General features: G+C 38.1%; 1 protein-coding gene across 2 annotated transcripts in view; it reads right to left on the bottom strand.

Annotated features, from left to right (window-relative positions):
- Positions 1 to 12,448, bottom strand: part of LOC139748046 (uncharacterized) — a 538,085-nt gene that overhangs the window by 167,290 nt on the left and 358,347 nt on the right. The window contains exons 27-28 of one of the 2 annotated variants that reach the window (XM_071660616.1): positions 11,783 to 11,905; positions 3,551 to 3,661 (exon numbers count right to left, since the gene is read on the bottom strand). The exons of the other annotated variant lie outside the window; for it this stretch is intronic. Of the exons in view, the coding sequence (XP_071516717.1) occupies positions 3,551 to 3,661; positions 11,783 to 11,905 (234 nt within the window). The remainder of the gene's footprint in view (positions 1 to 3,550; positions 3,662 to 11,782; positions 11,906 to 12,448) is intronic. 2 annotated transcript variants of the gene reach the window in all.

Raw genomic sequence — 12,448 nt, 5'->3', positions numbered from 1 at the left:
CTCTGACTGCATTATGTATGATGGCTACAGAGTGGATGTGAGCAAGTGAGGCAGCTTCTTTGTCTATTCCTGGCACTATCTTGCTATGCAGAAAGTATGAAAAAATAGCTGTGTATGATGTGGTTGAGAGAGATGCCTTCTGGAAGGTGCTACGAATTATGGTAGGGCAAGAAAGCTACTTGATTTTCTTCCATGAGAGTAAGGCTTGTGAGGCATAAGAAGGCAGGATGGTGAATGGTTCCAGGTGAAGGTAAGTCTGCATCAGTGTGATGTCACCATGGCTCTTTAATCTCTGGATGGATGAGGTAGAGAAGGAGGTAAAGGCAAGCGTCTTGGAGACAGAGAGTGAGTGTAAAATATGTATGGATGGTGTGGGCACATGGGAGGTGAAACAGTTGTTGTTTGCAGATGACAAAGTCTTAGTGACAGAACTGAATGAAAAGCTGCAAAGCTGGTGTCAAAGTCTGGGAGTGTATATTAAAGGATGAATTTGAGAGTTAACATTTTGAATTTTCGTACACTGCCTGCATTAACCATGTCCTCACTGTCATTCCACTGCACTCACCCATGACTCATACTATAAAAGTACTTCTTTACATCTTTTCTAAGGTAATTTTGCTTTATTTCATTTTGTCTTCTGTCTACTCTATCCCCATGTCACAAATCTGTTCTACAAACTTTCGGATTTTGATCAGGTTACCTCTAAATCTTCTCTCTTCCAAGATGGGCAAAATTAAAGCCACTATCCTTTCCAGTAACTTAGCTCTCTTATCTCTTCTTTACCCACCTCTGGACCTTTTCTTTGTGCTTCTTTATATGGAGTGACCACATTCAAGAAGCATATTCTAGTTTTGGCTGGTATGTATGATGTAAACAGCTTACTGAATAATTCCTAATCCATGAACTTAAATGATATTCTATCTGCTAGCAGACAGTTGGTCTCATTAACTGTTCTCCTCTGGTGAAACTCTGGCAACAGGTTTGGGAAGATGTCAACTCTCAAGTCCATATCCCACACAGAATCCTGAAGTTTATTTCCTGCTAAATTATAATCATATCAAGGCCTTCTTTCACAACCTCAATACTTTCATTTTGCTCGTATTGAATTTCATCAATCACATATCAGACCAACTTTGGAGATGTTTAGGTCCCCTTGTATATTGATGCAATCCTCCTTACTTTTTACTTCCATCATGACCTTTGTATAATCTGCAAACATATGCAGGTAGGAGTCCATACCTTCAAAAAAGTCTCACATAAATCAAGAAGAGTTATGGTCCCACAACAGGACACTGTAGTAAATTTCATCCATTTTGAGAAGGTTTCTCTGACATGCACACTTTGTTCCTTTCCATTCTCCCATGAACAGAAAGTCAAGTACTTACTGGTAGTTCATATTCAAACAATCCATCCCGCTTCCCTTTTGTCTAAGAAAGTCCTCCTAAGGTGGGACTCTGACGACTCCCAAGGGTGTGTGTGTGTGTGTGTGTGTGTGTGTGTGTGTGTGTGTGTGTGTGTGTGATTAATTGTAAAATTCAGGATGCTAACACTCATGTGCTTGCAGGAAGTGAAGGGGTAACTGCTGCATTTACCAGAGAGTCCAACAAACATCTATAATGATGAAGCAAATGTTTCAAGTATTATGGCTGGGGCTTAGTGCTTGAAGATACAAATGCAAGGAAGAGCACTTTAAAAAGTCTTTTGGTCAAGTACATCAGAAGAAAAGGTTTGAAAAGAAAATGTATTCCAAGGCAACATTAACACAGCTGTCTAAATGATCTATTTGCTACTGTATTGCTGTTTAATGATGGGAATAATTTTGGAAAATTTGGAAAATAAATGTTTTGGAAATTTTCATGAATCATATGCTAATGGAGAACATGAAAAAAAGAAGAGAGATATTGATGCCTACCAAATAGAGGCAGAATAAAAGCTTTTCAATATAAGATTAATTTATCCCAACTCAAATGCACAGATATAATCTATACTGATAAATCAATAAGTAAAACAATATCATCCAGTCAAAATACTCTTAACATTACACTGTTTCATGGGCATTACAACCTCATGACAAAACAGGAGATTACCAAATCAAAATCAAGATGGTAACAATTCAGTACAGGTACACCACTGATTTTCTGGCACTCTTGGTTCCAAAGCCTTGCCAGATTAACCATTTTGCTGGACCAACTGTGGTCACGTAATAATAATTCATCAACACACCTCTAACCCACTTATCATACATCTCCCATGTGTCTAAAGTATACCATGGACTGCTAGAAATTTAAATCAAACAAATATTAAATGTAAATCAAACAAATAAATGTACAGTAGTACATTAGTGAAACAAGATTACAGGTATCAATTAAACAAGATTAAACAAAACATTAAATGCAAATTTATCAATTTCTTTAAGAGAAGCTTGGTTGTATTCCAGCCATTTTTATTTGCATGGTATGTTACTGGGTAAATTTTAACACCCTTCAAGGCCCTGGGACATTTACTTTTTCCTATCACCAGCGGTTTATATCTGTGCATATCTGCTGCATTTGAGCACCCTAAGATGGTAAGTCAGTCCTTAAATTGTTTGAATCCTATGGGGGCTTTGTCTTCTGTTGTTAGTGTTTTCCTAAGTGTCATCATCAGAATAACACAGTTTTGTCTGCATTATACACCTGCACAGGAGTGAGGTGCTCGTCAGCTATGAGTTTCACAAAGTCGTCCACATACTTGGCAGCTCCATAGTTTGCAGACCACTTTTCTTGCACACTTTATTCATGGAAATTCCATGATGCTTCTTGAATCTTTGAAGCCATCCTTCACTACAGTCACACTAATGTTGTAATTTAAGTTCTTTATGGAACAATTTAGCCCGGTCCATTATCATGCTACCTGACAAGTCCACTGCATCACTACTATGCAGTCAAAACCATTGCATTATCACTCGATCATGCTCAGTACTCTTACCATCTTTCATAGTTTTTCTAATCGTCATTTGCTTCTTGGAATCGCTGTCTGCATAGAATTTCAATATTCTCTCCCTTTGCTTCTTTATATCATAAACAGTTGATGAATCAATACTGTAGATGTCACACAACTTACAAAATGAAACACCATGGTCCATTTTTTTCAACAGTTCTATTTTATCTTGGATTGATATGGACTGGTGTTTACGTTTGACACGACTGACACTCTCATATGTCTTAGAAGCCATAGCTAGGATTAGATTTAAGCAAAATAAGCTAAAAAATCTCACAGAATTGCAGTATCACCACCAACAAGAGCAATGTAAAGAATGTAAATAAGTGTGCCCTACACACAACACCATCTCTGGCCGCCCAGTTAACTAGTCTGGTGGCCGAGGTAATTTCAAGTTCCAACATGTAATTTTGTCCTGACTAAAGGAGGTGCTGAACCATCAGTTGCCGGAAATTCGGTGGTGTACCTGTAGTACTATAGCATGAATAAGTGGGCTATACTATGGTGGATAACACAGGCCACTCAGAAATGAAAGGGATGTAAAATAGATGGGGAGGGATATTGTACATACTACAGTTGGCCTCATCCGATTGGTCTATGCATTCCGGCAGCCCATTGCACCTATCTTCCAGTGGGAGGCAAGTACCATCGTCACACCGAAAGTCGTTATTCGTGCACAAAGCTGAAATTATTGTGTAACCAGGTCAGTAAAGCTGCATCAATTTAAATGGTGACCAGTGAGGTAAGCTGGTTAAATATCAGTCTCTCCTCCATTTCAGACAGCCTAATATCACCTATATCCTTACAGGTCACCCCTTTCACATCAAATCTGCCCTAAAATCATGAATGTTGGAGATCCTTCCCATGATAAAAATCAGCAAAGCTATAAGTAATACCTCTATTATGAGACAAGGTAATGTCATTAAGCATAAGCACAAACAAGAAGTCATCTAACACACACACATACACACAAAAGAAAAAAAAAGCTTGATACATAAGCAAATAAATAATCCCCAACATTAAATATATGAACTATAATTTCAAGTCCACATCCACTTGACAATAGGGCACAGTTGAGTGTTTATGTTCTGTATCTATGCCAACTCTACTAAAATAAATTATTAGTACACAAGTTGATATTAATACAACACTAATTACCGAGCACTGTTACAAAACCAACTATCTTTATACCAATATTGGCAAATGTGCATGTTAAATTTGCAAATTCATGCATGTACTACAAATTAACTGGTAAAATTAAGCAAGATGCTGTTAAACTAAATAGTCAACTTGGCAACATATGAAATAAGTATCAAAAACTATAGTAATAAAAAACTGTCTACAATAACCCATGCTTTGTGTGGAATGTGATTTGTAGATATAATGTGCATTTTAGTTGGTATCTAATTCCAGCTAATTACAGGATCAACTATCTGGGAAAAGTAAAATGTAATAACACTGTGCAAGTTGGTAACTCACGATGTAAAGCTACTTTAGAAATATTAAGGGGAAATACATAAAAATCTTATTCTACAGTTTGTGTTAAAAAATCATAAAAATTACAGGAATTCGAAGTTCACCAACACTCATTATTATAATGAACTAAATAGCATTGGATATCAAAAAATTGAACACTATAATTCAAAAAGCCAAAGGCATGGGAGGATTTTACAGATGACACTTAGCAACATATGTCAATTCTAGATCAAGGCATCAAGTGACCGGTTCACTTCACATGCCAGTTTAACATATCTGCAAGCTGAAGTAAAATACTATACGTGAAACAAGAAATTCTACACGAATGAATTATTACTAAGATAGTTTCATTGTCATATTGCATATGTGGTGTGCTATACCTTTACCTTTACCTTCCCTCCCCAAGATCCCATTTCTATGGCACTCCCTTAGCGCTTAGGAACCCTGCCACATCTAACGGGCAGGTTTGCAGTTCAAAAAGAGCAGTGATGCTGTGTGTATGTCTTTGTGGAGTAAACACAGGACAATTAACATTCAAGTGTTCAGCGTCTTAAGTGCAAAAGGTGCGTCTCGGATATGTCGAATTAATGTTTTTATGTTGAAAAGTGGGCGGTGTCCAAAACATGGATGAGAAAATGTATCTTTAACATGTCTGGGGAATGCAGTTTCATATGGAAGTATATGTGGGGGAGCATCATTTGAGAGCTGGTCAGAAGGATACCTGCTTGATGCCTGTAGGGCCATAATAGTCTGCATGTATTTCGTCAATGGTATCTTTGTTGGGTTAAGTGGGACATGTCGGTACATAATGCTGTAGTGTTGGAGGATGTTAGGGGTTGGTGTTTGTTAATAAGTGGGTTTATTGGGAGGGATCCAGAGCTGTTCTAAAATGAGTCCTGAGCATATTGAGGTGAGGCACTGCTGGAATTATCTTTCTGTTATCTTGTGTTGTATGTTTGTAATTTCTAGGCAGCCAGTGATTGTTGTAAGTTATCTTTTTGTGTGATTCCCAGCTTCTCTAATTTCACATCTGACAGGGTGGATATCCAAGCAGGGGTAGCTAAGTACTTTCTAAAGTAACCTTTACACTCCTTCTCTCTATGTGTCCAAACCATTTGTTGTCAGCACATCCTCTTCAGCTCTCTCAACTACACTCTTTTATTACCAAACTTCTATCTCTCCCTTTATCATTACTTGATCAAACCACCTCACACCACATATTGTCCTCAAGCATATCATTTCCAACACATCCATCCTCATCAACAGCCCATGCCTTGCATCCATTCAACATAGCTGGGACTAGTATACTTTCAAACATAACTATTTTCACCCTTTATAATAATAACCTCTCTTTCCACATATTTCTCAATGCTCACAGATCCTTCGCTCCTCCCCCTCAACAAACCTATGTATGACTCACTTACACATCCACTGCCATGTCTGCTCCCAATTACCTGAAACACTTCACATCTTCAAAATTTCCCTATTCAAATTCACATAACTAACCCGTCACTCTGCATTACTAAACCTAATAATCTTACTTTTATTCACAAGTACTCTTAACTCCCTTCTTATCACACTCTCCACAACTCAGTCACCAACCTCTGCAGATTCTCTCTTGAATCTCACCCCCTACAAAATGCATACTCATCCTTCTCTCCGAGACTCTTGCATTTACTTCCCTCACTATGTCATCCATAAAAAAATCAAACAGCCATGGTGACATCACATTCCCCTGCTACAGACCAACCTTCACCTGGAACTGCTCATTCTCCTCTCTTTCTACTTGTGCAAACACCTTAGATTCTTGATAAAATATTATGATTGCTTCTAGTATCTTTACTCCCACACAATATAATGTAAGACCTTCCACAAGGCATCTCAATCAATCCTATCATATGTTCTCTCCAGATCCATATATATACCACATACCACAAACAGACTCCTCTGTTTCTCTGAGTATTTCTCACAGATATTCTTCAAATCAAACACCTAATGCACACATCCTCTAACACCCATGAAACCATACTGTTTCTCCCCACTTTCCCATATAACTTACCACATGCACTCACTAAACTTATACCTTTGTAGTTTGAACAAATGCCTCTGTCCTCCTTGCCTTTATAAACTCGCATTAAATATGCAGTCTGCCAATCCTCAGGTACCTACCCATGATCCATACATACAATGAAGATTCTGTCTAACCAATAAACAACAGTCAACACTTTCTTAAGAAATCCACTGCAAATGCCTCCTTGCCACATTTCACCTTATACAAGGCTTTCAGCACCTCTTCTTTTTTTTATCAAACCCCTTTCCATGACTGTCTCTCTTCGCACTCTTCCTTGGACCAAGCATCTTACACTTATCTGCCTCCCTAACATCACACACATCCAACAATCCTTCAAAATACTCATGCTGCCTCCTACTCGCTACTTGTCCCATGTATCCCTTCACAATGTTCCAATTTGTTTTCTTGTTATTCTCATGCTATTAACCTCCTTCCAAAACATCACCTTATTCTCCCTGATGCTAACTGCTAATCATTCACCTCACCTCTCATTTGCTATCTTTTTCAACACATGCAGCTCCCTCTTAACCTCCTGTGGCTCTTTTTTGTATATCTCCCAATCATTTGCACTCCTTACCCATAAGTAATACCCATATGTCTCTCTTTTCTCTTTGCCAAGGAACTTTACTTCATCACACTACCACTCACTACCCTTTCTTACCTGCAACAAACTTCTCTTGCAATTATGTGCACTGCTACCCTAAATATCTCCCATTCTTCATCCATTCCTCTTGCTTTAACTCTCATCTTTATCCATACTACACCCAATCTCTCCTGATATTTCTTCATATACACATCTCTTTCCCAACTGCACTTACTTTCACTATACTTTTCTCACTCATATTGTTTCCTCTTTTCTGAGAACCCCTACTGACCTTCACTCTTGCCTCCACCATGTAACTGTCAGAAATCCCACCAGCTGCCCCTCTCAACACATTCATACCCAAGAGTTTCTCTATTGCTCTCCTACCCATTACTATGTACCCAATAATACCCATGTACCACTGTTCCAACTCATCCATGTATACTTATTCATGTCCCTCTTTTTAATCCAGGTATTCCTAATCACCAGTCCGCTTTCAACACACAACTCCATAAGCTGTCCACCATTCCTATTCACTTCACTGAATACTCCATAACCTCCAATGATGCTCTCAAGTGGCACATTACTCAAACATTTACATCTCCTATCACTAATATCCAATCTCTAGCATCAAAACAGTTGACACATTCACTCAGCTGCTCCCAAAACACTTGCCTCTCATCATCATCCTTCTCATAGCCAAGTACATAAGCACTAATAATCATCCATCTCTTGCAGCCCACTTTCATATCTACCCACATCAATTTGGAGCTCATCTCCCAACACTTGTTCACACCACTTTCCCACAACTCCTGTTTAATCAGTATTGCTACCCCTTCCTTAGCTCTTGCCCTCGCACCAACCCCTAACTTTATCCCTACGACATTACCAAATCATTTTTCACATTTACCTTTTTCACTCAAGAGCCAGAACATCCAGGTTTCTTTCCTCAAACATAATACCCATCTCTCCTTTCTTACTGTCTTGGTTATATCCACACACATTTAGGTATCCCAGCCTGAGCCATTGAGAGGCATGAGCACTCCTTGCATGGCTCCTTCTCTTGTTTCATCCTTTAGAAACTGAAATACAATTAGGGGAGGTTCCAGCCTCCCACTCCCAACCCTCTTAGTGACCTTCTCCAACAATCAGGGAATAAGGAGATAGAATATTTATCCCCATATGAATTTATTTTTCTTTCTCCCACATTTTCTTGCCATACTCGGTGGTAGACATGCACTGATAAGGGAAAGGGAGGTACTACCAACTGATTGTCATGAATAGCAGTAACTGCCATGCAGCTAGCCAGCAATGCAAAGGCTAACCTAGCCTAGATGATGTTTTATCTTTCTGCCTCATATACATGAGAGTTTATGTAATTCAATCCACGAACAAGAAATTCTCATCCAACATTTGACAACACATAATTCATACTATTCTTTATCCTAAATCACAATTTTTCTTCATCCCAAGGGACATGGGAATAAGAAACCTACCAAAGTGTCTCTCTGATGACTATGGGGGTCAGGAGTGGAGGGATTCCCCTCAATGGATCATAACTTTCAAAATTCAAGTAGAAAGAGCCAAATGAGATTTTCTCATCAAAAGCTCAGGCTTGGGAGTCTGAATGTAACCAGGATGACATGGGGGAAACAGGTGCTATGAATGATGAGAGAAACCTGGGAGTTCTGTCTTTGAGTAAGATAAAGTGGATAGGGGCAGAATGGTTTGAGAATGTTCAGGGGAATAAAGTCTGGGATAAAGTCTGAGTCTAGTGTAACGGCAAGGAACAAAAGATGGAGTGGCAATTCTAACAATGCAGGAGCTGTTGGACCGTGTTAAAGTGTAAGGATGCGAGTTCAAAATTGATGTGGATTATAATGCAAGCAATGAAAGCAGGGTGATTTTTAGTGCTTATGCAAGTGATAATGAGAGGAGCAGAAAAGTGTTAGTGGTAAGGATCTGAGAGACTGTTTTATCAACTTTGACGCAAGGGATTGAATTTTGGCGCAAAGGGATCTGAAAGCATGAGTGGGTTTTGTGACATTTGAGGTTATATTTGTGGGAAATGGATTACCTGGTGTAGATAAGAGTAAAGAATAGCTTACAGAGCTGTTTGCTGAAAAAGGACTGGTGATTGGGAGTGTGGGAGTGTGGGGTTAGGAGTCAACAGGCATCATTGGATTATGTGCTAACTGCCAGGAGTGCAAAGGTGCTGTTGGGTACTAAAATGCTGATAGGGTCAGAAAGTGGGATGTTTGATCACTCATCATATGCATAAAGGTATTCAAAGTAAGAGCTTGGAAAAGAGACCCATGTGCATGGACACCATGAAAAACTGAGTATGAGTGCTATACAGTGAAAGTAATCAAAACAAGGAGTGTGAGAGAAGCATGGAAGATATTTAGGGAAGCAGCACTTGCATAGCAAGTGAAATGTATGGCATGCATAAAGTGGGAGATGGGTTGTGAAAGGTGGGAACAAGTTAAACTACTTGTGAACAAGAGAAAACAGGTGTATGGACAGTATCCATAGGGATGGAGTGTATGTAACTTAGTGGTGTACAAGAGAAAGTGACAGGAGGTCAAGAGAAAGGTACAAAAGCTGAAAAACAAGGCAAATTAGAGATAGAGTCAAAAAGAATATATGATCTTTAAGGAGAGGAGGAAAATATTCTTTAATGAGATGAAAAGTGTGAAGAGAAAAAAATAAAAAATGTGAGCAATACATGGTAGCAGATGAGGAAGTGGTAACAGGGGAAAAAATTTATGATAAAAAGATGGAGAATCTTGAAAGACTGCTGAATGAGTAAGAGAGAGTGGTGGATGTGGTATGTTTGGAATGGGGTGGCATGCAAAGTGAGAGAATCCTGATCAATGGTTTGACAAATAGAGGAGGCAGGAGTATGAGGAAGTGCAGTACAACTGTACATTTGGATGAAATTGAAATTGAGTGGAAAGGCCCACAGTGGCATATATTACACTTGTACACTACCAGCAATAACACACCTAAACAACTATAAAACCATGAAAAAACAAAAAAAAAAAAAAATCAACTTACCATTTGGCCTGCCCCATGTGGTGATGGAGAGAGCAGGGCAGAAGGGAGGTAGATACATTTATGTAATAAATCACCGGATAAGCAAAGCCATATTTTAAGGCCACTAAAAACGTGTCCACTTCCAGTGGAAATAATTCTCACAATCACAGATATACAACATATCATGACTGTAAAACAACTTTAAAGCTAAAAAAATCTAGGAAGCTATAAAACATGAGTGACAGCATGAAATGAGGTCACAAAAGCAAATTATGAATAGGACTGTAATTTTCCATATTGTAGTCTTACGCAACCTATAGCAAAAATATCAGCCCTTGCAGCTTGATCTTGAAGACAAGTTTAAAATGTTGAAAGTCAGGGTTCACACAAAAATGTGAAGTGAAATTAAGTTGGATGCTCATGGAAAGGGTTAAGCATACTTTTAAGACTCCCATTCGAACACATTACACAAGTACTTTCTATGACCATTTAACATAACTTGTGTAACTTAGGGTGTTCTCCTTTGTTTCCTAGGGTAACCTAACTGCTTATGAGAGAATTCCATGAAGAGTCATGAAGAGTTTAACTTACACAAAGTACATAGTTTCAACATAAAGCTTTTTTTTTCTCTATGTGTGCCTTGCCCTAATATTCTTATTAAAGTTTTTTCTTAACAGATATGATTACCACAATGATGTGGTAAATTCTCAATCTGATTTCCATGACTATTCTTATAATACTGTTATACACTGCTTGTCCGAGAGCTAAACCAATTTGTCATATTCTGAAAAATGTTCAGGGAGTTACTATTAGGTCTCAGTAATCTTCAACCAGGTTGTAACTAAATTCTTAGGCAAGGCATTTGTCAAAATGCATTTCATGAAAGAAACTGATTTAACATACAAGAATTGGCTTACCCTTCCACTTCTTAAATAAAATCAATTTTCATTTACATAGATAGGGTCTAATTAATTATTACAGCAATCTAAAAATAACTGATATGAAAATTCAGTTCTTGGGAAGCTATGGTTGATATATTTCCAAGTTCAATACTTATGATATTGTGCAGTATATCTGAAATGCATTTTTTCAATTCAATACATTGTTCATGAAAAGACGTATTTTCAAAATATTCTGCTGTATTACAGTAGCATTCTAAAGATCAACTATATCCCAAATTTACTATTAAACTGTATCTCCCTCTCTATTACTTATCACTGAATATACATCCACTCACATGGGATGAATGAAGTACATAAAGGTGTGCACATTTTCTAGGAATTTATGAAATAGTATTCTAAAGATAAAACTTCTTCCAATGCACTGTCTAAGGGATGGATGAAGAGCATGAAGGCGTGCTTGTTTTCTGGAAATTAATAAAATAGTATTCTAAAGATAAGACTTCTTCTAATGCATTGTCATCACGTACTAAGCAAGCTCTGCATCTCTCAAAAATATTCAAAATGATAAATGCAAGTTCCTATCTGACAAACAAAATATACAGGTTATTTCATTTTGAAAGATAACTTATGCAGAGAACAGAAGGAGGGTGGTATGTTGTGTTAATAAGGTGGTCAATTTGGGACTATACTGTGTCTAGCATGGGCTTTCTAGGGAGGGACAGGGGGGCTTACGTGGACAATCTCTCTCATCACTGGTGTCTTGACAGTCAGTGGTTCCATCACAACGCTGATCTGCTCGGATGCAGTAGCCATTGTTGCAGAGAAAACTCTCAGGAGGTCTGCACATGCTCGGGGCTGTCAATGGCAAGCTAAGGGTCAAACTTCAAACAAACTTTGAATATATTATGGGAGATAGCCAGGCAGTTAGAGGTTTCTTTAGTATGAACAGAAGTGATAAACAAGTGCTTAGAGCACATCTCAATTTAGACAAATGGAGATATTTGAGTCTAACTTTAACTGGCTTTACAACTGTGGAGCATTGCCAACAAGGAAAACGCATTCATCAAATGGAGGATACAGAAATATCTTATCGAAAAATGTAAAGTTATAGCATATTAGTTACTGGTAAGTGGTTACTACAGGAAATTCCAAAGGTACAGTTACCTCAGCCATAACTGAGAACTCCAAGAATGGTTAATTACGGCATATTATGTGTAGGATCTTATAAAAGGAATAACAAAGGTGGAAACTATGAAGTTTTCTAAACAAGATAACTGTGAAATTCATGCATAAGTGATTAAGAGTGATAAAGCCCTCAGAAGAATGTGTTGCTAAATAACAGACAACAACCACCATATCTCGCTCTACATTGTCATGTTACTAAATACAAGTGATTTT

Source organism: Panulirus ornatus, chromosome 72 (genome assembly GCF_036320965.1).
Source record: "Panulirus ornatus isolate Po-2019 chromosome 72, ASM3632096v1, whole genome shotgun sequence".
Taxonomy (NCBI): domain Eukaryota; kingdom Metazoa; phylum Arthropoda; class Malacostraca; order Decapoda; family Palinuridae; genus Panulirus; species Panulirus ornatus.
The sequence above is the reverse complement of the archived record's forward strand: the minus strand, read 5'-3'. Positions and strand labels throughout refer to the sequence as shown.